The sequence below is a fragment of the Belonocnema kinseyi genome, chromosome 6, assembly GCF_010883055.1.
Source record: "Belonocnema kinseyi isolate 2016_QV_RU_SX_M_011 chromosome 6, B_treatae_v1, whole genome shotgun sequence".
NCBI lineage: Eukaryota > Metazoa > Arthropoda > Insecta > Hymenoptera > Cynipidae > Belonocnema > Belonocnema kinseyi.
This window is the reverse complement of record NC_046662.1, coordinates 44,647,260-44,671,874: the sequence shown is the minus strand read 5'-3', so window position 1 is coordinate 44,671,874 and position 24,615 is coordinate 44,647,260. Positions and strand designations below refer to the sequence as shown.

Here is a 24,615-nt window from a genome sequence, read left to right as displayed (position 1 = left end):
CTGTACTTCATTTCCCCCAAATCCCTTACTTCCTCCCTCATAGCGTCTCCTACTTCCCCTTTTCTCACATCGCCTTACCTCACTTATTTCCCCTCACTTTTCACTTCCCCTACTTGCCCTTCCCGTACTTCATCTGCACTACTTGCCCACCTCTCACTTCTCATCCTACTTCCCCTCTTGTCACTCTCCCCTCACTTCCTATGCATCCCCACGACTCACGTTCATTACTTCCTCTTCCATTACTTCCTCTCCTTCCCATTCACAGCCCTCAATTTCCAAACTTTCTATCTTACACTTCCCCTACTTCCCTTCCCCACACTTCCTCTCCCAAAAAAAATTTTAAAAAGGTAGTGCATCCCCTAGATTTTATTAATAATTATGAATCAGGTAACAGAATATCTTTACGAAAATTCTTCCACCTTAAAAAATAACAAAAGTAGATTTTGTTTGAGATAATAATGATTCAAATAATATTTATTATGCTTCAATTGCAAACTCAAATTGGAAAGAAGGGATAGAACATAAATTGTTAAGGCAAATTTATTTAAAGTTTATTTTCGTTTTCATGGTTGAGTTATTTAATTTTTATAATAATGATCTTTTTTAGTTAATTATTTATTTTTATGAACAAATGATTTCAATATTGTGGAATTATTCGAATAAAGGTTGATTCAAATTGCACTTGAGTTTGAAACGGTAAGTAACCGTCGGCCCTGGTTGCATTTGAAACTCTGTTAACTCTCCGAATATTAGCTCGTCGAGCGAGATTAACCCCATTGTGCCCTGTTGAAAATGATGACATCACTATTAAACTCCCGTCGGCTTCCGGAAATTGATTAAACTATCAAATTAGCTCGACTAATATCTACACATCAACGTCAAAACTGTCTAGATTCGAGGTTCACATCAAATAATATCAAACTCGTGAACTCTGATCTAGACTTTTAATAGACAATTAAAGTATCTACAAACAGTATTAATTTGAAGAAGAAGTCCAGAGGATAATAAAGTTCTGAAGATAATTGAATTTTCAATATTCAAAATTTATAATATGTCCAAACATATTTACGGGACATTTTTTATCAAGTTTACCCATCCCGAAAAAAGAACTTAAACTTGGGCAAAGAGGAGTCCTATTGGACGGTAGTAAACAGTTTTTTTTTGCCTGAACCGTTTCCAATTGAAATGCATAATATTGCGTAATATACTCCACTGAGTTCTCACGCACTGCGGCCCTTCCGAGGCGAGAGGCGCAACCGTTTCTCGCCCTGTCCCCGAGAAACTGCGTGGGCCGGCAGTTCTAGCAATTGGTAATTCGGAACCGCTTCTATGAGATCTCTTGTATGCAACCAAATATTTGAACATTCAAGAAAAAGAGAGGATTGAAAAAAAAAATTGAATTTTTAACCTATTAAAATGCATTTTCTACCAATTTTTGGAATTTTTAAACCAAAAAATGTTAAATTTCAAAAAAAAATATTTGCTTTTTGAATCAAATTGGTAATTTGTCAAAATAAGAAGAACTTTTTAGTAGACAGATACAAAATTATTAACTCTTAACAAAAAATATAATAACTAATATTTCATAAAGGGAAAAGATTTCAATTTTGAGAAAAAACTATCGAATTCAACCAGAAAAGACAAAGTTTTAACAAAATAATTGAATATTCTACCAAAATAATAGAATTTTCAGTGAAACAGTGTAATTTTTAGGCAAAAATGACCAATTTTTAACCAAATGGTTCGACTTTAAACTAAAAACTAACAACTTTCAATTAAAAATCGAATAGTTCAATTTACAGTTCAAATAATTTCTTTCGCACAAGCAGTTAAATTTTCAATCAAAAGGAATAATTTTATACCAAAAAAGATGCATGGACAACAAAATATATAGATTTTCACCCCAATGTGAATTCTCACCTATAAACGATCAATTTTCAAAGCAAATGGATAGTTAAATTTTCAGTAAAAACAAAAATTAAACAAAACAAGGACTTTAAAAAAAATAGTTAAATCTTTGACCAATAACATAAATATTTAACAAAGTAGTTTAATTTTAACCAAGTAGTCAAATTTTCAACCCAAACACATTAATTCTGAATGCAAACTTTCATAGTGGAATTTTCAAGAAGAAAAGAAAAATTTTCAACCAAAAATGAATTAGTTAAATTTTGGGCTAAGAAAATAAATTGTAAACTAAAAAAAAAACTAATCTTCAATAAAATAGATAAATGTTCAAACAAAGAGAACTAGAAACAAGAAACAATCACTCTTTAACCAAAAATGGAATAATTAAAATTTCAGTTAAAAAAATTAATTTTTAAACGAAAAATAAATAAGTTCTCAACAAAATAGTTTCATTTGATTTAAAATAATTTTCAATTAAAATAATGAAATATTCAGTTGTATTAGTTACAATTTCTGTTAGAAAAATTAAATTTAAACCAAAAAAAAGCAAATATTCAACAAAATATTTAAATTCCAACGAATAAAATTAATTTTTAACGAAGTAGTTCAACAATTTTGTTCAAAAGTTTTCCTTTTTGATAAAAAAAATGCAACCATTTCGTCGAAAGTTGAACTACTTTTGTTGAAAATTCGGCTTCATTGGTTAAATTCAACAGTTTTCGAATTCAGATTAAAATTTTGTTGGGTTGAAATTATTTTTTGTTGAAAACTCATAATTGCAGGTGCAAAACCAACTTTTTTTAAACAAAAAATGTAACTGTTTGGTTGAAAATTCCACTGCTTGGTTGGAAATTAACTTGTTAGTTGAAAATTCATATTTTCCGATTTTGTAATTGATTTTTTTTGTTTTTTATATTAATAGTATTTTTCAATGTTGAATTTAACTATATTATTTTTGGTTAAAAATTGAACCATTCAAGTTTAAAATATTTACTATTTGGTTAAAAAATGATGTAATTTTTCGAAAATGCGTCTAATTTTAGTTGAAAATTAATCTGTTTTGACTGAAAATTCCACTATTTTGTTTAAAATTCGTTTCGTTTTTGGTTGAAAGGTAATTTTATTAAATGATAATTTAATTATTTCATTTTTGGTTAAAAATTTATTTTTTTTAGTAAAAAACTCATGTATTTTCTACAAAATTCGTCGTTAAGATTTTAACTGTTGTTCAAAGTTCGTCCTTTTGATTGGAAAATTCATCTTTTTTGGATTAAATTTCATATTTTTTATTATAAATGCGACTATTTAGTTAAAAATGAATATGGTTTAGTTACGGATTCAAGTCTTTTTTTAATTTGCCTACACTGGCACTGATTAAATTCAACTGTTTTCAATTTAAAATTAAAATCTTTTCGGGCCGAAATAATTTTTTGTTGGAAATTCATCTTTTTAGGTAAATAATTTTCTTTTTTAATTTAAGCATCTAGTTGACTATTTAAATGTCGGTTTGGAAATTAACTTTTTTGTTATAAAACTATATTTTCCGATTAAACATTCAACTGTTTTGTAGAAAATTCTTTTTAAAATTGAAAATTATCATTTTTAACTGAAAATTTTTATATTTTGTTGACAATTCAACTGATTGACTAAAAATTTTAATTTTTGTTGTTGTATAATAGAAAAATACCGTGTTCAAAGTATCTGGTTTAGTTATGGATTCAAGTCTTTTTTTGAAAATTCGTCTTCACTTGTTAAATTCACTATTTTCAATTTTACATTAAAATGTTTTTGGGTTGAAATAATTTTGTTATGGAAATTCACCTTTTTAAGGTAATAATTATTTTTTTATCTAAAAATTTAACTATTTTGTTGCAGATTCAACTGTTTGTTTGAAAATCAACTTTCTTGTCAAGAATTCATATTTTCCGGTTAGAAATTTAACTATTTTGTAGAAAATTATTTTGTTAAATAGAAAATGATTTTTTTAAAATTAAAATTGAACTATTCCTTTTTTGGTTAGAAGTTTTTTTTTATTAAAAATGTTAACTACATCAAGTTTTTTGAAAAATCATCTGTTTGTAGAAAATTGTTTTTTCTAATTGAATATAATTTTTTTTTTAACTATAATTTAACTATTCTATTTTTTGTTGAAAGTTTTTATTTTTTTCAAGTTCCATAATTGAACTATTTGGATGAAAATTCAATTTTTTGACTGAAAATTCAACTCTACTGTCGAAAATTTGTTTCTTTAATGAATTTTTTTATTCAATTAAAACTTAGCTATTCCATTTTTCGTTAGAAGTTATTTTAAATTAAAAAAATTTAATTATTTGGTTGAAAATGCAACTGTTTTGTAGAAAATTCGCTTTTTTGATTTAATATTTTTTTACAATTAAAATTTAATTATTCCATTTGGTTTAGAAGTTTTTTTAAGTTTAAAAATTTCAAGATTTGGTTCAAAATCAACTGCTTGGCTGAAAATTCAACTTCTTTGTGGAAAACTCAACTGTTTCGTAGATATTTTTTTATCAATTGATTTTAATGAAAATTTTACTATTTCATTTTTGGTTAAAAGTTGATCTTTCCAAGTTTGAGACTCAACTATTTGGTTGGAAAATTATGCAATTTGTCGGAAATCCAGCTTTTTTTGGTATAAAATTAATCTTTTTCGTTAAAAATGCACCTACTTTGTACAACGCTCGTATTTTTATCTTGAAAATTCAACAGTTTCAATGACCGTTTCTTCTTTACTTAATAAAATTTATTTTAATCGTTTCTTTTGGTAGAAATTTAATTTTTAATTATGTTAAAAATGAATTTTTTTGTTCGATAATTAATATGTTTTGGTCGTGAATTTCACTTTTTTGTTGAAAATTCTTACTTTTTGGTGAAATTAAACTGTTTTTGATTCAAAATGGTTATCTTTTCATTATCAAAATATCAACTATTTACATTTTTTATTTAGAATTCACCTCTTTTGGTTGAAAATACAACTAATGAATGAAGAAATGTAGTAAATTTTAGTTAATTAATAATTAAATAATAATTAATTCATTTGATTCAATGAATGACTTAATTTAGCAAAAATTACGCATGATAGGGGCGGTGGGGTCAAAACTTTACGTTATTTCTGCATTCAAATTTTCGCGCCAATTTTTAGATTTAAAACTCGGCTCTCTGGCGGAGGTTTCTAAAAGTTTTCAAAAGATAGGTTATGTTTCTCTGGGTTGTACAGCTTTTGGAATAGTTTTGTTGACAAATGCTATCTTCTTCTGTCAAAATTCAAGATAAAATTTTGCATAAACCATATAAAAATACCAGTATAACAAATTAAAATATCGCAGGATCAAATAAATATAATAAATTCAAAATGAGTTTAGTAGCTTATGGCAGTAGTGACGAAAGTAATGACGAAGAGGTTATTTCAAATCAGGAATCTGAAAAATCTGTTAAAAAACCTCCTGATAATGTGGAAATCAAACAAATTTCTAAGAATTTAGAAGTTAAAGAAGCTTTACAGGTTGTAGAAGAACAAATTCCTGAAATTTTAACTGTGAAACCGAGGACTCACATTAGTTTACCAACTCCCAAAATTGACCAAGAACCAAAAATTTTGGATGAAAACAACAGTGTTTCTTCGTCAAATACTGGTTCGGAAGAAATAAAAATAAATTTTAACCTTCTGCCGCAGCCAAGACGAGTAGATGTTATTGAAGATGAGGATGAAATTCCGGAAAACAACAAAGAAATACTGTTTGACAACAAAAATTTGACAAACGAACAGCCGTTTGAAAAAACAGTGAAGAAGGAAAAAGTACCTGTAAAAATATCTATACCTCGTCTCTCTGATGTAAGTATTAAGAAATTTTAGTTGAAAAAATTAATTTAAAAAAATGAATTTTCCAGAAAATAGTTCAATTTTTAACCTAACTGGTGAATTTTTGACTAAAATGATGAATCTTCGAGTGGAATAGTTCAATTTTAAACCATAAATATGAGATTTTAACTAAAAGAAATTCATTTTCAACTAAAATAGACCAATTTTCAAAAAAAAAAAACTAATTAATTCTGACTAAAAAAGATTAATTGTCAATCAAAACTTAAATAATTAAATTTTATATTCAACCACATGAATTTTCAACTGAAACTATGTAATATTTAATTGGAATAAGTTTAATTTTTAGTTAAAAAAGTTACTTTCCATAAAAAAATTAATAATAAACTAAAGAGATCAATTTTTTACTAAAATTATGGAATATTTTACTGGAAAAACAGTTAAATTTTCAGTACAGATGAATAATTTTTAACCAAAATGAAACAAATGTTCAACAAAATGGTTATATTTTTAGTTAAAAAAATCTTTTTCATAAAAAAAAAAACAAGTTTTCAATAAAATAGCTCATATTTAAACCAAAAAAATGAACTTATTCAAATGAATCTGCATCCAAAACAAATTAATTTTCAAAAAAAAAGAGTTTAACTTTTAACCAATAAATTTTATTTCTAAACTGAAAGATAAATTTTCAATTAAAATGATAAATATTTAACTTTAATACATGAAAATTTAACCGTAAAGAAGAATTTTTAAACAAGAAGATTAACTCCCAAAAAAAAGGATAATTTTCTACAAAAAAATGGATTGTTATCCAAATTTATGGTCAATAGAAATAGTTGAATTTTCAATTAAAAATATCAATTTTTCTCCAAATTGTTGAATTTTGAATAAAAAAAGAACATTTTTCAACCAAAAATTTAATAATTTAACAACAAAATATAGTTAAATTTTCCGCAAAAAAATTTTAACTGAAAACGAAAATTTTAAACAAGAAGGTTAACTTGCGAAGAAAAAGATAATTTTTTACAAAAAAAATCTATTTGTAACCAAATTTGTGGATAATATTCAACTGGAATAATATTTGAATTTTAAGTTTAAACAAAACATCATTTTAAACCAGAGAATAAACAAATCTGCAACAAAATAGTTCAATTTGCCTCAAAAACATCCTTTTCGTCCGAAAAAAAAAACAAGTTCTCAATTTCAAGCAGATGAATTTTCAACTCGAATATTTAATTAGAATACTTAAAATTTTAACCGAAAAGGCGAATTTTTAAACAAGAATATAAACTTCAAAGAAAAAGGTAAATTTCTAAAAAAAAATCCAACTTTTTTAATTTCAAACAAAGAAAAATCATTTTACAACCAAAAATTTAATAATTAAATTTTTAGTCAAAAAACGAATATTTAAGCAGTGAGATGAATTTTTAACTAAAATTATGGAATATTCAACTGGAATAACAGTTACATTTTCGATTTAAAAAAGAAAATAATTTTCAACCAAAAAAAAACGATTTTCAACAAAATATAGTTAAATTTTCGGCAATAAATTCCTTTTCATAAAGAACAAAAAAGTTTTCAACAAAATACTTCAATTTCAGGTTAAAAAATTCCTTCTCATCCATGAAAAAGACAAGTTTTAAATCAAATAACTCATATTTTAACCAGAAGAATTAGGTTTTTTCAATTGAAATGATGAATTTTCAATGAAAAAAAATTAATTTTCAACAAAATAGTTTATTTTTCAACCAAGTAATTTTATTTCTAAACTAAAAGATAAATTTTCAATTAAAATTTGAAATATTTAACTTTAAAACATAAACATTTAACCGAAAAGTAAAATTTTTAAACAAGAAAATAAACTTCAATGAAAAAGGTAATTTTCAAACCAAAAAAATCAATTTTTCAACAAAATATGTGAATAAAAGAACTAATTCAATTTTCAATTAAAAATGCCAATTTTTCTCCAAATTGTTGAATTTTTAATAAAAAAAAAACATTTTTCAACCAAAAATTTAATGATTAAATTTGTAGTAAAAAAATGAATGTTTAACAAAAGAGATGAATTTTTATATAAAACTATGTAATATTCAACTGGAATTCTCAGTTAGAAAAACAAAATAATTTTTAGCCAGAAAACTAACAAATTTATAACAAAATATAGTTCAATTTTCGGCAAAAAAATTCCTTTTCATAAAAAACAAAAAAGTTTTCAACAAAATACCTCAATTTCAGACAAAAAAATGAAGTTTTCTCAATTAAAAAGATGAATCTTCAATGAAAAAAATTAATTTTCAATAAAAGATTTTATCTTTCAAACAAGTAATTTTATTTATAACCTAAAAAATAAATTTTCAATTAAAATAATAAATATTTAACTTTAATACGTGAAATTTTAACTGAAATAAAAATTTTAAACAAGAATGTTTAACAAAAGAGATGAATTTTTATATAAAACTATGAAATATTCAACTGGAACAATAGTTACATTCTCAGTTAGAAAAACAAAATAATTTTTAGCCAGAAAACTAACAAATTTATAACAAAATATAGTTCAATTTTCGGCAAAAAAATTCCTTTTCATAAAAAACAAAAAATTTAACTGAAATAAAAATTTTAAACAAGAAGATTAACTTGCAAAGAAAAATGTAATTTTCTAACAAAAAACATCAGTTTTTTAACAAAATACGTGGTATTTTAACGAAATAGTTAAATTTTCGGTTAAAAAAAAAACAAATTTTCATCCAAATTGTTGAATTTTGAACAAAGAAAGATCATTTTACAGCCAAAAATTTAATAGTTATATTTCTAGTAAAAAAAATGAATGTTTAACAAGTGAGATAAATTTTTAACCAAAGTTATGGAATATTTAACTGGAATAATAGTTACATTTTCGATTTAAAAAAGAAAATAATTTTCAACCAAAAAAAACGATTTTTAACAAAATATAGTTAAATTTTCGGCAAAAAATTCCTTTTCATAAAAAACAAAAAAGTTTTCAACAAAATACTTCAATTTCAGGTAAAAAAATTCCTTCTCATCCATGAAAAAGGCAAGGTTTTAATCGAATAACTCATATTTCAACCAGAGGAATTAAGTTTTTTCAATTGAAATGATGAATTTTCAATGAAAACAAAAATTAATTTTCAACAAAAGAGTTTATCTTTCAACCAAGTAATTTTATTTTTAACGTAAAAAGCTGAATTTTCAACTAGAATGAAAAATATTTTAAACTCAATAATACATTTTTTAGTCAAAAGAATGAATGTTCAACCAGAGATATAAATTTTAAAAAAAATTCATTTGCATCCAAAAAACAAACCGATTTTTAACAAAATATAGTTAAATTTTCGGCAAAAAAAATCATTTTCATTTAAGGAAAAGACAAGTTTTCAATCAAATAACTCATATTTTAACCAGAGAAATGAATTTTTTATTAAAATGATGAATTTTTAAGCCAAACAAATTAATTTTCAACAAAAGAGTTTAAATTGCAAACAATTGATTTTACTTCTAACCTAAAAGATGAATTTTCAACTAAAAAAAATAAATATTTAACTAAAATAATTGAATTTTTCACCGAAAAGAAGTATTTTTGAACAAGAAGATTAACTTGCAACGAAATAGTTGAACTTTTGATTAAAAGAGGCAAATTTTCATCTAAATGGTTCAATTTTGGAACAAGAAAAGATCATTTTTAAACTAAAAACTTAATAATTAATTTTTTAGTTAAAGAATGAATTTTTAACCAGATACAAATTTTTATATATAATTAAAGAATATTCACTCGAATACTTGTTAAATTTTCAGTTTAAAAATCAAAATAATTTTTCAAACAGAAAGTAAATATATTTTCAAAAAAAAATATAGTTAAATTTTCGGCAAACAAGTTTCTTTTCATCCAAAGCATAGACAAATTTTTAATCAAATAGCTCATATTTCTACCAAAGAAATGAATTTTTAATTAAAAGTTGAGTTTTCATTGAAAAAAAAACATTTTCAATAAAAAATAGAATGGATGAATTTTTCGTTCCAACCTAAAAGACCAATTTTCCACTAGAATGATAAATATTTAACTGAAATTCTTGAAATTTTTATCGAAAAGACGAATTTTTGAATAATAAAATAAGGGGAAAAAATAATATTCCATACAAAAAAAATCGATTATAAACAAAATATGTGTATTTTCAACTAAATAGTTGATTTTTCAATTAAAAATTAAGATTAATTTTCTACAAATAAGGCGAATTTTTCAAATATTACATAAATGTTCAAACAAATAATTAAATTTCTGAATGAAAAATATCAAGTTTCAAGCAAATAGTTCAGTTTTAATTTAAAAAAGGTACATTTTCAACCAAAAACAGAATGATTAAATATTCTGTTAAAAATTTAATTCTTAGTAACAAAAAACAACAGATTTTCAGCAAAATACCTAAATTTTCTACTGAAATTGTGAAATTATTAATTCTAAAAATTTATTTTCAAGAATGTTTCAAGAACATTTTCAACCAGAGATGAATTTCCAATTATAATTATGAATTATCAACCAAAAAGAATATTTTTTAACAAACGAGCTTAAATTTTAGCCAAATAGTTGAATTTTTAACTAAAGAAAGTTGAATTCGCAACGAAGAATTTATCAAAATTTTCTATAATAATTCAGTAATAGTTTAATTTGTTTAGTAAATTTAATTTCTTTAAACTTTAATTTCGCGTTAAAATTAAATTCTGAGAATGGAAAACAAGAAAATAAGTATTATCAGTTTGTTTTTAAATTTTTTATAAACAAGATTGTTATAAAATTTTAAAGAAATTCAAATTTTTGAATATATCAGATATGTCAGAAAAGATTCTAGAAGATTTTAAAGAAATTTTGTGATTTTATAGGATTTTACAAAATATTAAAAATTATTAGGCTATTAAAAAGGATAATTAATTATTAAAATAATATCAAATTCATTAAAATTTACTGAATTTTTTACTTTTTCGTTTTTTTATACACTAACTGTATCTCCAACCAAAAGAGATGAATTTTCAAATAAAAATTTTTCAGTAAATAAAAACGAAGTTCACCCAAACTGTTGAATTTTCATGACAAAATACGAGCTTTATATAAAGCAGTTGAATGTTTAACCAAGAAGATCATTTTCTACCAAAAAATAGGAACTTTCGACAAATTACATCATTTTTAACGAAATAGTTTAGTTTTTAATCTTGAAAATATCAAGTTTTAACTTAAAATTGAATACGAAAATTTTCATGAAAAAAATTATTAAAAAAAAATGAATTGTATAAAAAACAGGTTGAATTTTCAACAAAAAAGTTGAATTGTCATCCAAATAGTTAAATTTTTAAACTTGAAAAAAATAACAACTTATAACCAAAAATATAATAATTAAATGTTAATTGAAAAAAAAAGTTTTCAACAAAAAACTTAAAAATCTGAATTTCCAGCGAAATGTTATTTCAATCAAAATTTATTTTTATGTAAAATTTAAAAACAATTTATTTTAACCATCGAAGATAAATTAAAAAAAAAAGTTGAATCCTTAAGTAAACCAGATTAGATTTCAACCAAACAGTTACATTTTTAATAAAAAGAGGATTAATTTTATACCAAAAAAGATTAATTTTCAACAAAATACATAAATTTTTAACCCAACAGTTGAATTTTCCACTAATTATATCATTTTTGAACAAAATAGTTTCAACAATAACTGTGATGTTTGTCTAAATTTGAATAGATTTTGTTTTAGTTTGTATTTTTTTGTTTCTAAAAACTTATAATTAAATATTTAAAAGAGTTTTTAATTTTAAAAAAATACTCATTTTATATCAAATAGTTGAATTTTAAATATAAAATATGAATTTTCTACACATCAGTTCAATTTTCAACCCGAAAATATGAATTTTTAACAAAATAGTTAAACTTGCAATTAAAAAATTAATTTTTAACCTAAAAAAACACTAATTTTCAACAAAATACTTCACAATTTAAAAAAAAGATGAATTTTCAAGAATATGCATAAATTTTCAACCAAATCGTTACATGTTCTAACAAATTATTAAATTTTCGAGTCGAAAATGCAAATTTTCTACAAAAAGAGTTGAATTTTCAATCGATACAGATTAATTTTTAATTAGTTGCATTTTTAACAAAAAAAGGGGCAAATTTCTACAGGAAGAAATAAATTTTCAAATAAAAAGATGAATGTTCAACAAAATAATTTAATTAATAACTATAAGAAAATTGGTTAGTCGAGAAATAAAAAATTGCAATCAAATTTTGAATTTTCATTGCCGAAAAGACAAATTTTCGACAAAACATTTTAATTTTGACAAAGTCAATATGAATTTCGAACAAAAAAATTTAATTTGCACCAATCAGTTGTATTTTTAATAAAAATGGTAAATTTTAAGTTAAGAAAATTAATTTTAAGCAAACAAAAAGCTTTTAATTTAAAATTAAAAAACTGATTTAACCAAAAAAAAAAACGGATTTTGAACAAAATATTTTAATCCTAAACCAAAGAGCTGCATTTTTAAAATAAAAATTGATTTTCTACCAAAAAAGACGAATTTTTAACAATATAGTTTAATTTTAAATTAAGAAGTATGACTTTTGAACAAAAATGTTGAATATTCAACAAAATAATTCGATATAGTTAAGAAAATTAATTTTAAGCAACAAAAACCCGAATATTGTACTAAAATTAACCAAAGTGAATTTTTTTTCAACTAAAACGACGAATCTTCAACTGTAATAAATGAATTTTAAACCAAAAGGATTAATTTTCAACTAAAATGTTGAATCTTCAACTGAAATAGTTAAATTTTAGATAAAACAGATAAAGTTTCAACCAAGACGATTTATTTTCTACAAAGAAACATTAATTTTTCCACAAAAATATTTATTTTGAACCAAAAGCATCAATTTTCTACTCTAAAACAGAAATTTTTGACCAAATTCGTGAATTTTCAACTCAATAGTTGAACTTTCAATTTCAAAAAAAATTAATTTTCGTCAAGAAATAGAATATTTTAATTTTTCTTTGACGCCACTAATTTATGATAAAACAAAAAAGTATTTTAAAAAAAGGTTAAATTTTCAAACCAAGAGATAAATTTTCAACTAGAATTATGAATCTTCAACGAAAAAATTAGTTTTTTACAAAGTAGTTCAACTTTCAACGAATGAGTTGAAATTTCAAACAAAAAAGATGAAATTTCTAACAAAAGAGATGAGTTTTCAATAAAACAGAGGAATTTCTAATCAGAAACCTTCATTTTCAATCAAGAAGATAAATTTTCTATTCGAAAACATGAATTTTTGAGTAAACTCACGAATTCTCAACGAAATAGTTGAAGTTTCATTATAATTTAATTAATTTTCAACCAAAAACAGAATATCTGATTTTCCAGTTAAAGTCATTAATTTAAAATTAAAAAAAGAATTTTCAAGAAAATGGTTAAATTTACCAAAAAAAAAGATGAATTTTCAACCAAAATTATAAATCTTCAAACACAAAAAAAGAAGTTTTTAACAAAGTAGTTCAACTTTCAACTAAGGAGTTTAATTTTTTTTAATTCTTAATAAAAAATGTAACAGTTGATATTTTAATAAAAACCTATTTTAATTTTAAATCAAAAACATTGCGAATTTTCAAACAAACAGTTTAATTTAAACCCAAAAAGCTAAAGTTTTAACCAAGACAATTCATTTTTTTTAAAAAGACGAATTTTCAACAAAATAAATTTATTTTCAACGAGAAATTATAAAATTTTAACTGGACTAATTAGGCTTTTAGTTTAAAAACAAATTTATTTTTAATGTTCTAAAATAAAGAATCAATCAATTAATTGAAAGTTTTTCAAAATTATATCATTTTAAGCAATTTTAATCTCTATTTTACTCTATTTTTTTATAAACTGAACAACTTTTAAATTAAAAGATAAATTATATTTATTTTTAATAGTTTAAAAATTCTTTAAATGCTCCAAAATTTGATTTTAAAATCTTCAAAAATCATATTGTTTTACCTTTTTTTTCAAATTTTATATAATTGTTGAAATTTTTTCAGAACTTCTAAATAGCTATGAAAATTAATTGAATTTTTCCTACAATTTTGTTTAAAATCCTGCCAAATTAAACAATTTCTCTTTAAACTTTCCACATTCGTTTTTGACTCATTTGTGATAAACAATAATTGATATTTCAAACAAAAAAGATATTTTAAATCAAAAAATTCAACTAAAACAAATTTTCAACCAAAAAAATAATTTTCAACCAAAAAAAATCGAAGTTTCTAAAAAATAGTTCAATTTTCAACTAAAGGGATGATTTTTTAATTAAAATGATGAATCTTCCAGCAAATAATTTCATTCTTGCACCAATAAAAATTGGCAATAAAAAAATAATTTTAATTTAAAAAAAGTTGAACAACGAAAGATATGAATTTTTAACTAAAATTATTAATCTTTAAGAAAAAAAAATCATTTTTAATAAAGTGGCTAATTTATCAGCCAAATTATTGAGTTTTCAATGAAACAGATGAACTCTCAACGAAGAATTTAATAATTAATTTTAAAAAAATTATATTTTCAGTTTAAATAATCAATTTTTAACAAAACAGTGAAACTTTCAACCAAATGGATGAATTTTCAATTAAAATGATGAATAAACAATGCTTTAATTGATAATTTAATAAAAAAAGGAATTAAATTTTCAATTTAAAAAAAAACAGATAATGCAACCAAAAAGTAAGAATTTTCAGCAACAGTTAAATTTTCCACTTTAAAAGATTTTTCAGCCGAGAGATAAAAAGAATTTCATTCAATGGTAAATTTTCAATTAAAAAATATAAATTTCCTGACAAAAATTAAAAAATGGAAATTTTTCGTTAAAAAAATTAATTAAGAACAAACAAAAACAAAGAATCTTTAACTAAATAGTTAAGAAAATTTCCAAACTTTTTCTGATAGTTATATTTTTATAGTTTAAAGATACTGAAGAGGAGAAGGAAAAATCTCGGAACAAAATCCAACCATCACAAGTAAGTTTTTCTTTCGCTATTATTTAATCTTCATCAATTAAAAATTTCTCTAAATAATTTTTTATTTATTGTTTTACTTTATTATTGTATTTAATTTAATTATAAAAAATGAAAGATATCGAATTTTGATTCTAAAATTTTATCTATATTTCTGAATTATAATTTAAAAATTTGTAAGTAAATATAATTTTTACTTAGAACAGGGAAATTTGGAAATTAATTTAATTGTCACTTGCTATAGGCAAATTTCTAAAATAATTATAATTTTGAGTTTAGACGGAGAATAAATAAATCATATATAAAAAAATTTCTTCATAGAATTTCGAGTTAGGCACAGGGAATTTCCGGAAGAATGATAATTTTATATTAGAATAAGTAATTTTCGACCTGAAACGGTCCATTTTTGAAAAGAATTTTTCATTCCAATTTATAAAAAGTAAGTCTTATTCAAGCAAAAGTGTTATTGTGACTTTGAATATGGAATTTTGGAAAAGAATTTTAATTTAAGGAAGGAAATTTAAGAAAATCCCTGTTCGAAATTCGAATTCTTCACAATTAGAATATTCGTTCTTCATAATTTTGGAAAAATGGAGTTACTATATTTTTAATTCTGAGTTCAGATTGAGAATAAATAAATTAAGTATAAACAAATTTCCGTAAAGAAATAAAATTTTCAGTTTGGAACAGGGAATTTTGGAAAAAATGATCATTTTTCTTACAAAAGGTAATTTTCGACATGGGACGGTAAATTATAAAAAAAGAATTTCTTTGAATTTAAACCTTTTTCGATTTTTAAAAATAAAAGGATTTCAAAGGATTATTTATAGAATATTTTAAAAGATTTCAAGTAATTTTTAATTTCAAATCATTTTTAAAATTTTAGGATATTTTCAAATATTTTAAGGAATTATCAATATATTTCCAACAATTGAAGGAATTTTTAATCGATTTCAATTAATTGAAGGGATTTAAAAGGATTTTAGGATATTTAAAAAAATTTCAAGTAATTGTTGATTTAAAACTATTCTTAAAACCTTAGAATATTTCCAAATATTCCAAGGAATTTTCAATCAATTTCAATAAATTAAAGAAATTTCAACGGATTTTAAGGTATTTTTAAAGATTCCAAGGATTTTCTAAAGATTTTTAAAATATAAACAAATTTGAAATTTTTAAGAGTATTCTCAAAGATTGAGAGAAATTTTGAATAGATATTTATAAATTTAAAAATGTTCCAACAATTTTATGGAATATGGGGGTTTTTAATTTTTAATTATTAAAAATATTTTAGGGTATTTAAAAAAATTCCAAATTATTTTTAAGATTTTAGGATTTTTTTAATATTTCAAAGAATTACTAATAGTTTTCCATCAATTGAAGGCATTTCAAAAGATATTTAATACTTTGGAATTTTAATAGAAAATTTTGTAAATAATAGAGTTTTCGGCTTGGAACGAGAATTTTGACAAATAATTTTATTTCTAATTTAGAAGAAGAGAATTAAAAATATCCCAGGTCAAGTTTTTCCCGGCCTCCTTTTTTACATAAAATAATGAAATAACCGTTTTTTATAGGTGTAAAAAATGAGCCTTTTCATTTTTTATTGGACAAAATTATTTTAAGAAACCAGAACCGTAAATAAACAAATTCTTCATTTTTTTCAAACATTAGTCGTCTTTAAATTCCCTAAAATCTTTTTAAATCTTGATAAATTTGTTGGAATCTTTCGACTTAATGCAAATCTTTGCGAAATCTAGAAATTTCTGTGCAATATTTTGGAAATTTTTACATTTTTGTAAAATATTTGAAAATCTATGTCAAATTTTTTTTAATATTTTAAAATTTTTATGAAATCCGTGAAATGTCAGTGAAGGCTTTCTTTAATTTTTACTGGTGAAATATTTTTTTTTCTTAATCATTGAATCTTTAGAAATCTTCTCAAATTTGTTGAAACCATTTAAAATAGTTTAAAATTTTTTAGAAATATTTGTAAAATCTTTCGTATTCGTTCAAAATCATTGAATTATTTGAAATTATTTAAAATCATTTGACTTTTTTGAAATCTTCAAATCTTCTTAAATTTTGAAATCCTTGCAATCTTGAAATGTTCGAAATCTTTGTTTTTTAAATTATTGAATTATTAGAAGTCTTAGAGAAATCTTTTCAAATCTTTGAAAACGTTGCAGTTTGAAAATATTGCAAATCTTTGGGAACTTTTTGTGAAATCTTTGAAATCCTTGCAATCTTGAAAATCCTTGAGAATTTTTTTTTTTAATAATTGTGAATTTATCTTAAACCTTTGTTTCTGAAATATTTTTTATTCGTTAAAATCATTGAATTATTCGAAATCTTAGGGAAATCTTTTCAAATTTTTGAAACCTTTATAATCTTGAAATGTTGAAAATGTTTGTGAAATCTTTTTCAAATCTTTTGAAATATTTGTGATTTTTTTTTTAAATCTTGGTTTCTGAAATCTTTTATATTCGTTGAAATCACTGAATTAGTCGAAATCTTAGTTAAATCTTTACAAATCTTTGAGATCCTTGCAATCTTGAAATGTTGGAAATCTTTGCGAAATTTTTGTCAAATCTTTTGAATCTTTGTTTTTGAAATCTTTAAACCCCTTGAAATGTTAGAAATCTTTGAGAAACTTTTCACAAATCTTTGTCAAATCTTTGTTTGTAACATCTCCAATCTTTGAAATCCTTGTAAGAATCTTGAAATGTTCGAAATCTTTTTTATTAATTAAAATCATTGAATTATTCGAAATCTTAATGAAATCTTTAAATTCCTTGCAGTCTTGAAATATTTCAAATCTTTGGAAACTTTGTGAAATCTTTGAAATCCTTGCTGTCTTGGAAATCTTTGGGATTTTTTTTTTTTAATATTTGGAAATTTTTTCTTAAATATTGGTTTGTGAAATATTTTTTATTCGTTAAGATCATTGGATTATTCGAAATCTTAGTGAAATCTTTTCAAATGTTTGAAATCTTTGTAATCTTGAAATGTTGGAAAGCTTTTAAAATATTTGTAAATTTTATCAAATCTTTGTTTGTGAAATCTTTTTTATTTGTTAAAATCATTGAATTATTCGAAATCTTAGTGAAATCTTTTCAAATATTTGAAATCTTTGTAATCTTGAAATGTTGGAAATCTTTGTGAAATCTTTTAAAATATTTGTAAATTTTTTTCAAATCTTTGTTTCTGAAATCTTTTATATTCGTGAAAATCATTGAATTGTTCGAAATCTCAGTGAATTCTTTTCAAATATTTGAGATCCTTGCAATCTTGAAATGTTGGAAATCTTTTTCAAATCTTTTGAAATATTTTTGAATTTTTCCTTAAATATTTGTTTTTGAAATCTTTAAAGTCCTAGCAATCTTGAAATGTTGGAAATCTTTGGGAAATTTTTTTGTAATCTTTGTCAAATCTTTGCTTGTGAAATCTTCTCAAATCATTGAAATCCTTGCAGCAATCTTGAAATGTTCGAAATCTTTTTTATTCATTGAAATCATTGAATTATTCGAAATCTTCGTGAAATATTTTTAAATCTTAAAACTCCTTGCAGTCATGAAATATTGGAAATCTTTAGGAAATTTTTGTGAAATCTTTGAAATCCTTACAGTCTTGGAAATTTTTGGGATTTTTTTTTTGAAATATTTGGAAATTTTTTCTTAAACCTTTGTTTCTGAAATCTTTTATATTCGTGAAAATCATTGAATTAGTCGAAATCTTAGTGATATCTTTTAAAAATGTTTAAATCTTTGAAATGTTGGAAATCTTTGAGAATTTTTTTTAAATATCTGTCAAATATTTAGAAAAATTTGTGAATGTTTTCTCAGATCTTTGTTTGTGAAATCTTTTTTATTTGTTAAAATCATTGAATTATTCGAAATCTTTTCAAATGTTTGAAATCTTTGTAATCTTGAAATGTTGGGAATCTTTGTGAAATCTTTAAAAATATTTGTAAATTTTTTTCAAATCTTTGTTTCTGAAATCTTTTATATTCGTGAAAATCATTAAATTGTTCGAAATCTTAGTGAAATCTTTTCAAATCTTTGAGATCCTTGCAATCTTGAAATGTTGGAAATCTTTGGGACATCTTTGTTTAATATTTGTCAAATCTTTGCTTGTGAAATCTTCTCAAATTTTGAAATCTTCTTTTTTCATTAAAATCATTGAATTATTCGAAATCTTCGCGAAATATTTTTAAATCTTAAAACTCCTTGCAATCTTGAAATATTGGAAATCTTTGGGAAATATGTGTGAAATCTTTGAGATTTTTTTTGGAAATATTTGGAAATTTTTTCTTAAATCTTTGTTTGTGAAATCTTTTTTATTCTTTAAGATCATTGAATTATTCGAAATCTTAGTGAAATCTTTTCAAATTTTTAAAATCTTTGAAATATTGGAAATCTTTCGGATTTTTTTTTTTTTTAATATTTGTCAAATCTTTAGAAATATTTGTGAATGTTTTCTCAAATCTTCGTTTCTGAAATCTTTTTTATTCGTCAAAATCATTGAATTTTTAGAAGTGTTAGTGCAATCTTATTAAATCTCTCCAAGTCGTTGGAGTATTAAAATATGGGAAATGTTTAGGAAATTTCGATGAAATCTTTGAAATCCTTGCCATCTTGGAAATCTTAAATAATTTTTTTTTAAATATTTGTGAATGTTTTCTTGAATCTTTTTTATTTGACAAAATCATTGAATTATTCGAAATTTTAGTAAAATCCTTTTTAATATTTAAAATCCTTGCAATCTTGAAATACGTTGAAATCTTTTAGTAATATTTTATAATATGGTGTACACTCAAAAATAGAGAAGTCAACGCCTCGAGAAATCTGTTTTATAGCCATGGCTCATTCTAATTCTGAAACTAAATTAATATAGAAATTTTCAACTCATAATTTTCATAATTTTTAAATTGAATATCACAGTAAATGTATACTTTAAAATTGTATATTAGCAGAGACGAAATTAAAAACTTATAAAATTAGTCTGAAATATTAAAGTCTATGTATTGCAATCTATAAAATAATTTTTAAAGTCTACAAAAAACGTCTAGAAATCTCTTAATTTATTCTTTAATGCGTAAAAGATAAATTATATTTTGATAAACAACAAACTTTAAAGTTGGAAGATTTCTTCTAAATGAGTCGTTCTTTTCATAATAAAATAAAAGATTTTAATTACTTTTCGCATTTCGATGAAATAGCTCTTTTAAAGGAACAAATATTTATTTAAAAGTTTTCGTGAAAAAATCAAGAGGAATTCCAAGTTTTTAATGTCGCTGAATACCCTGCGCGAGAAAACCGGTAAATGACAATGAATTTAGCTTTTGACCAGGAATTACAAAATTCGTTAGAAAAAAATCTGTCCGAAGTTGCTTTGATTTCAACCATTTTTTAAATAATTAGTCATCTTTTTCAATAATGATATCATTCAGTTTATAATGCGTAATTCAAAAATCTTTTACTTTAAAAATTTTTCATTGTAGATTTTTCATTTTTAAGCGTATATTTTAATTTAAAGAATTTTAAAATTCAATTATAAAAACTTAACGGAATAAAAATTTATAAGCGAAAAAAATCGAAGATTTTTGATATAAAAGAGAAAACATTTTTAGTTGATCAAATGTAAATATGAATTTTTTCACATGAAGATTCGGAATCAGTTTACAATTTTATAATTTCCAGATTTTAAATTTCAAATATTATTTCAGTCTAAAATATTCCATTTTTAAAGGATTCAATTTGAAATTTTTCAAATAAGAAAAAGAATAATGATGTAGTATTCAAAACTAAATAAAACAAAAACTAAACGTTGAATGTTACAATTTTAATTGTACTATTTAAAAAAAAAATTAATTTGTAAGTCAAATTATTGAATTTTGTTGTATAAATAACATTTGAACACCTGTTATTCTCAGAGAAAAATCGAGTAAGTTGGAGAAATATTTACAAGATTTGAAAATATTAAAAATTCCACGGCCTAATTTAAAACCAAATATAATTTTTGGCAGATTTGGAACAAAAAATTAAGAAATTTTTTAAGACTTTTGACAGGCTACAGAAGGATAAAAAACTTTTTATAAAAAAATTGAAAATGATTTTTTATTTCAAAAAATGTATTTGAAGAGAATATTCAAAAAGATTTAGATGTTCTATGAAAATTTTTTAAATATTACAAATTTTGAAAAAATGTCAAACATGTAAATGTTTCAAGATTTTGAAATAAAATTTTGAAGCTTTTTCAGGGTGGTCGTTGGACCGGAAACGGGGACATGACCGGGAATTTTTTGAGACAGAAAAACCCGGAAATGACAGTGATTTTTTTTTACCGGGAATTTCAAAATTTTGTACAAGAAAAATCTTTCCACGTTCGATTTCAACAGTTTTTAAATAATTATTTGAATTATTATGTATTTTAATTATGCTATTATTTAGCTTACAATGCGTAATTCAAACATTTTTTTACCTTACAAATTTTCCATTCAAAATTTTTATATCCAAGCCCACATTTTTAATTTAAAGAATTTTTAAATGCTTTCTTAAAGGTTTGAACAAATAAAAAATAAAAGCATTTGATGTTCAAAGTTTGAGATAAGAAACATTTTTATTCAATAAATAAATACATTTTTTTTAATTTATCTGTACTTTATTTAATAAAAAGTGAACAAAAACGATTTTAAGCCAGTTCAAAATTGAAGAATTTTCAGATTTTAACGTTAAAACTTAAACGGTTACAATTTGAAAGTCTTAATCATTAAAATATGTGAAAGTGTGACTGAAAGTTTATAAACTATTTTCAACTTAAAAATAACTTCATAATAATATATTCTTATTCACAGGATTTTATTAAATTTACAATAGTGTTTCAGTCTAAAATATTCCATTTTTAACCCATTCAATTTGAAAATTTTAATTAAAAAAAAAAAAAATTATTGATTATTTACGTTACAATTTTAATTGTTGTATTTGAAAAATACTTAATGAGTAAGTGAAATTTGTAAATTTTGATATATAATTTTAAAAAAAATTGTAGAAAAAATTTGAGTAATTTTAAGAGATGTTTAGGAGGTTTAAAAAGATTTAAAATTATCATGCAAATTTTAGAAAGTTTTCTTAAAATCTTCTAGAATCTTTTTTAAAAATTTTATTTAAATCTTTGAAAAACTTTTTAAATATTCTCTTAAAATAATTTTTCAAAATGAAAAGTTATTTTTAATTTTCCTAGGAATCTTAAGAAAATGTTTTTATTCTTTTGAAGCCTTTCACAATTCTTGAAAAGAATCTAATTTTTTTGTTTAAAATCTGCAAAAATCTACATTTTGTTTTATATTGGACAATCATTTCAAATTTTACACTGAGTTTGAATCTTTTCAAATCTTCTACATATCTCTTAAAATTACTTAAATTTCGTCTAAAAATAATAAATGTTCAATTGTTATTTATACATCCAAATTGTAAAGAAATTTTCTAAAATTTTCAGCATTTTCTCGAAATTGTAGAAAAAAATCAATTTATTTTGACAGATATTTAGAAGTTCTGAAAAAACTTTGAAAATAATTTTAAATTTAAAACAACTTCTAGATTTCTCAAGATTTTGAAATAAAATTTTGAAGCTTTCCAAGGATGTTTAAATTATTTGAAAAGAAAATAATTGAATTTCTAATTTAAGAAGTGTTCAATTAAAGGTTTTTCAATTTTTCAATATTTGATGTTTCTAGCTTAAAATTCTTTAAAATTATATAATTTTGAAAATTGTAAAGTTCATTGATTGATTTTTTAATTTAGAGCATTGAAAATGATAACGTGGATTTATATATTTTTGTATTGAAAAATGTCAGTACCTTCCATTTTATACGCGTAAATTATTGAGCATTTGAATACAAAATTTTTTAATTAAAAACTTTTAAATTTCAAATTAAACCGGCAATTAATTTCGTCCATTAAAACGGCCATCCTGATTTTTTAAGGATTTTGAAACTATTTAGAATAAGAATAACTTTTAATTTTAGAAGTGGTCAGTTTATAAACAAAATGTCATCAATCTATTTTTAATGTTCTTACCTTAAAATGCTTAAAATGAAATAATTTTGAAAATTGTTGAATGCATGGATTGATTCTTCATTTTAGAGCACTGAACAATTTTTCAATTAAAGAACTTTCAAACTTCAGTTTTAACATTTAAGAGTTCCACTTTGAGTACTTTAATTTGCACCTCCGTTTTTATTACTTCAAATAGAAAAATTTTTGGTTTCAGAGGTCGATTTTTTAAATTTCATTGACCATGAAAACAATTTTCGAAGCGGGAAAAACCCAGGCATTTTTTTCTGCAGAAATTTAAATAATTTTCAAGTTAAAAAACATTTAAAAATTTCATATTTCTGATTAAATATCTTCTGATTTTTCTTTTCTCTCAAGTATGCCAAGTTTGTGAATGTTTAAACATTATTTTACCTTTAAGTAATTGTTTTCTCTCCTATTTAGAAAGGAACTGGACTTTTCGCAGTTCTCCCTCCACCAAGATCAGAAAGAGCGGTCAAATCAAAACCGATGGTACCTCGAGTTCTTACAAAAAAACCCACGAATCCCAAAATACCTCCCAAATCTCCACAAATATCTACCGATCTCAAAAAAACGCGAGGATCGAGTATAGACAACAAAACAGATAAAAAATCCACCATTTCTTCAAATTACGATTCCAGTTCCGAAGACGAGGAAACCGACAAATCACCGGCGATGGATTTCTTTTCTTTAACCTCCTCCGACGAAATTCAAGCTTCCTCAATTCCGATTGCAGATATTGTCAATGAAACCCTAAAATATTCACAATTTTTACAGCCGAAAAATATTCATCCAGTCGAAACGTTCGAAAACGAAAATCCTCGATCCGAATTGGAACTTTCTGACAAAACTTTGGTGAGCAATGTCATGAATTTACCAAAAGAGGAGATAATGAAGAAAAATAAGGCTGAGGTTGGACCCAAATTGCCAGTTCCCGAACAAGATTATAATGTTGATTCGACCGGCAATGTGGTTTTTGACGAGAAAGCGATTGAATATCTTTGCGGAAAGAGGGGAGTGAAACGGAAAAATAAGGAATTCGAGGGAGTCGATATTATCGAGATAAATGGGGAGGATATTAAACCGGATGAGAGAGAATGGCTGGTGAAGGCTTTGACGGAAGAGCCAGTTACGAGGCCGGTTTCATCGCAAGGAGCTGGTCCAAGTGGTCAGTCGAAAAAGAAACATCAAATCACCTATTTGGCTCATCAAGCCAAAGCCATGGAGGTCGAGCTCAAAAATAAATGGGCTCAAAATAAAATGACTCGACAACAAACCCAATCCAAGTACGGATTCTAGATTTTTAGGTGATGAGAGTGTAAAAAATTTGTGTTAAATATTTAAGTTTTCGTCTATTTAATTAAAGTAAAAGATGAATTGTTGATGGGAGAAGAATTTTTTATGTGATAGCATTTTTTTTTTTTAATGTTCAATTTAGGTTGAAAATTGAAATGGATTCGAATTCGAGAGGAATAAATATTTTGTTAGCAAAGAGTTAGTGGCTTTTTAAATTTATTCATTTATTTTAGACGAAGAAATGTCTTTTCTACTATAAAATATCGATTTTTAACAAAATACTTGAATTTTTAACTACATAATTAAATTTTTAACCTGAAAGGATAAATTCCAAACAACAAAGTGGCATAGTTTATATTCCAATAAAAATAATATTAAATTCATACAGAAAAAAAAACAAAAATGGAATTTTCTCTACAAAAAATTGAATTTTCAAACCAAAAATATG

The 24,615-nt window shown here is 23.2% G+C and overlaps 1 protein-coding gene across 1 annotated transcript; it reads left to right on the top strand.

Annotated features, from left to right (window-relative positions):
• The first annotated feature begins 5,136 nt into the window (after window positions 1–5,136).
• LOC117175138 (proline-rich protein PRCC) lies at window positions 5,137–24,278 on the top strand. The gene is made up of 3 exons (XM_033364717.1): window positions 5,137–5,758; window positions 14,743–14,799; window positions 23,295–24,278. Exons 1-3 carry the CDS (start codon window positions 5,279–5,281, stop codon window positions 24,168–24,170), a joined length of 1,413 nt encoding a protein of 470 aa, XP_033220608.1. The 5' UTR covers window positions 5,137–5,278; the 3' UTR covers window positions 24,171–24,278.
• The last annotated feature ends 337 nt before the right edge of the window (window positions 24,279–24,615 follow it).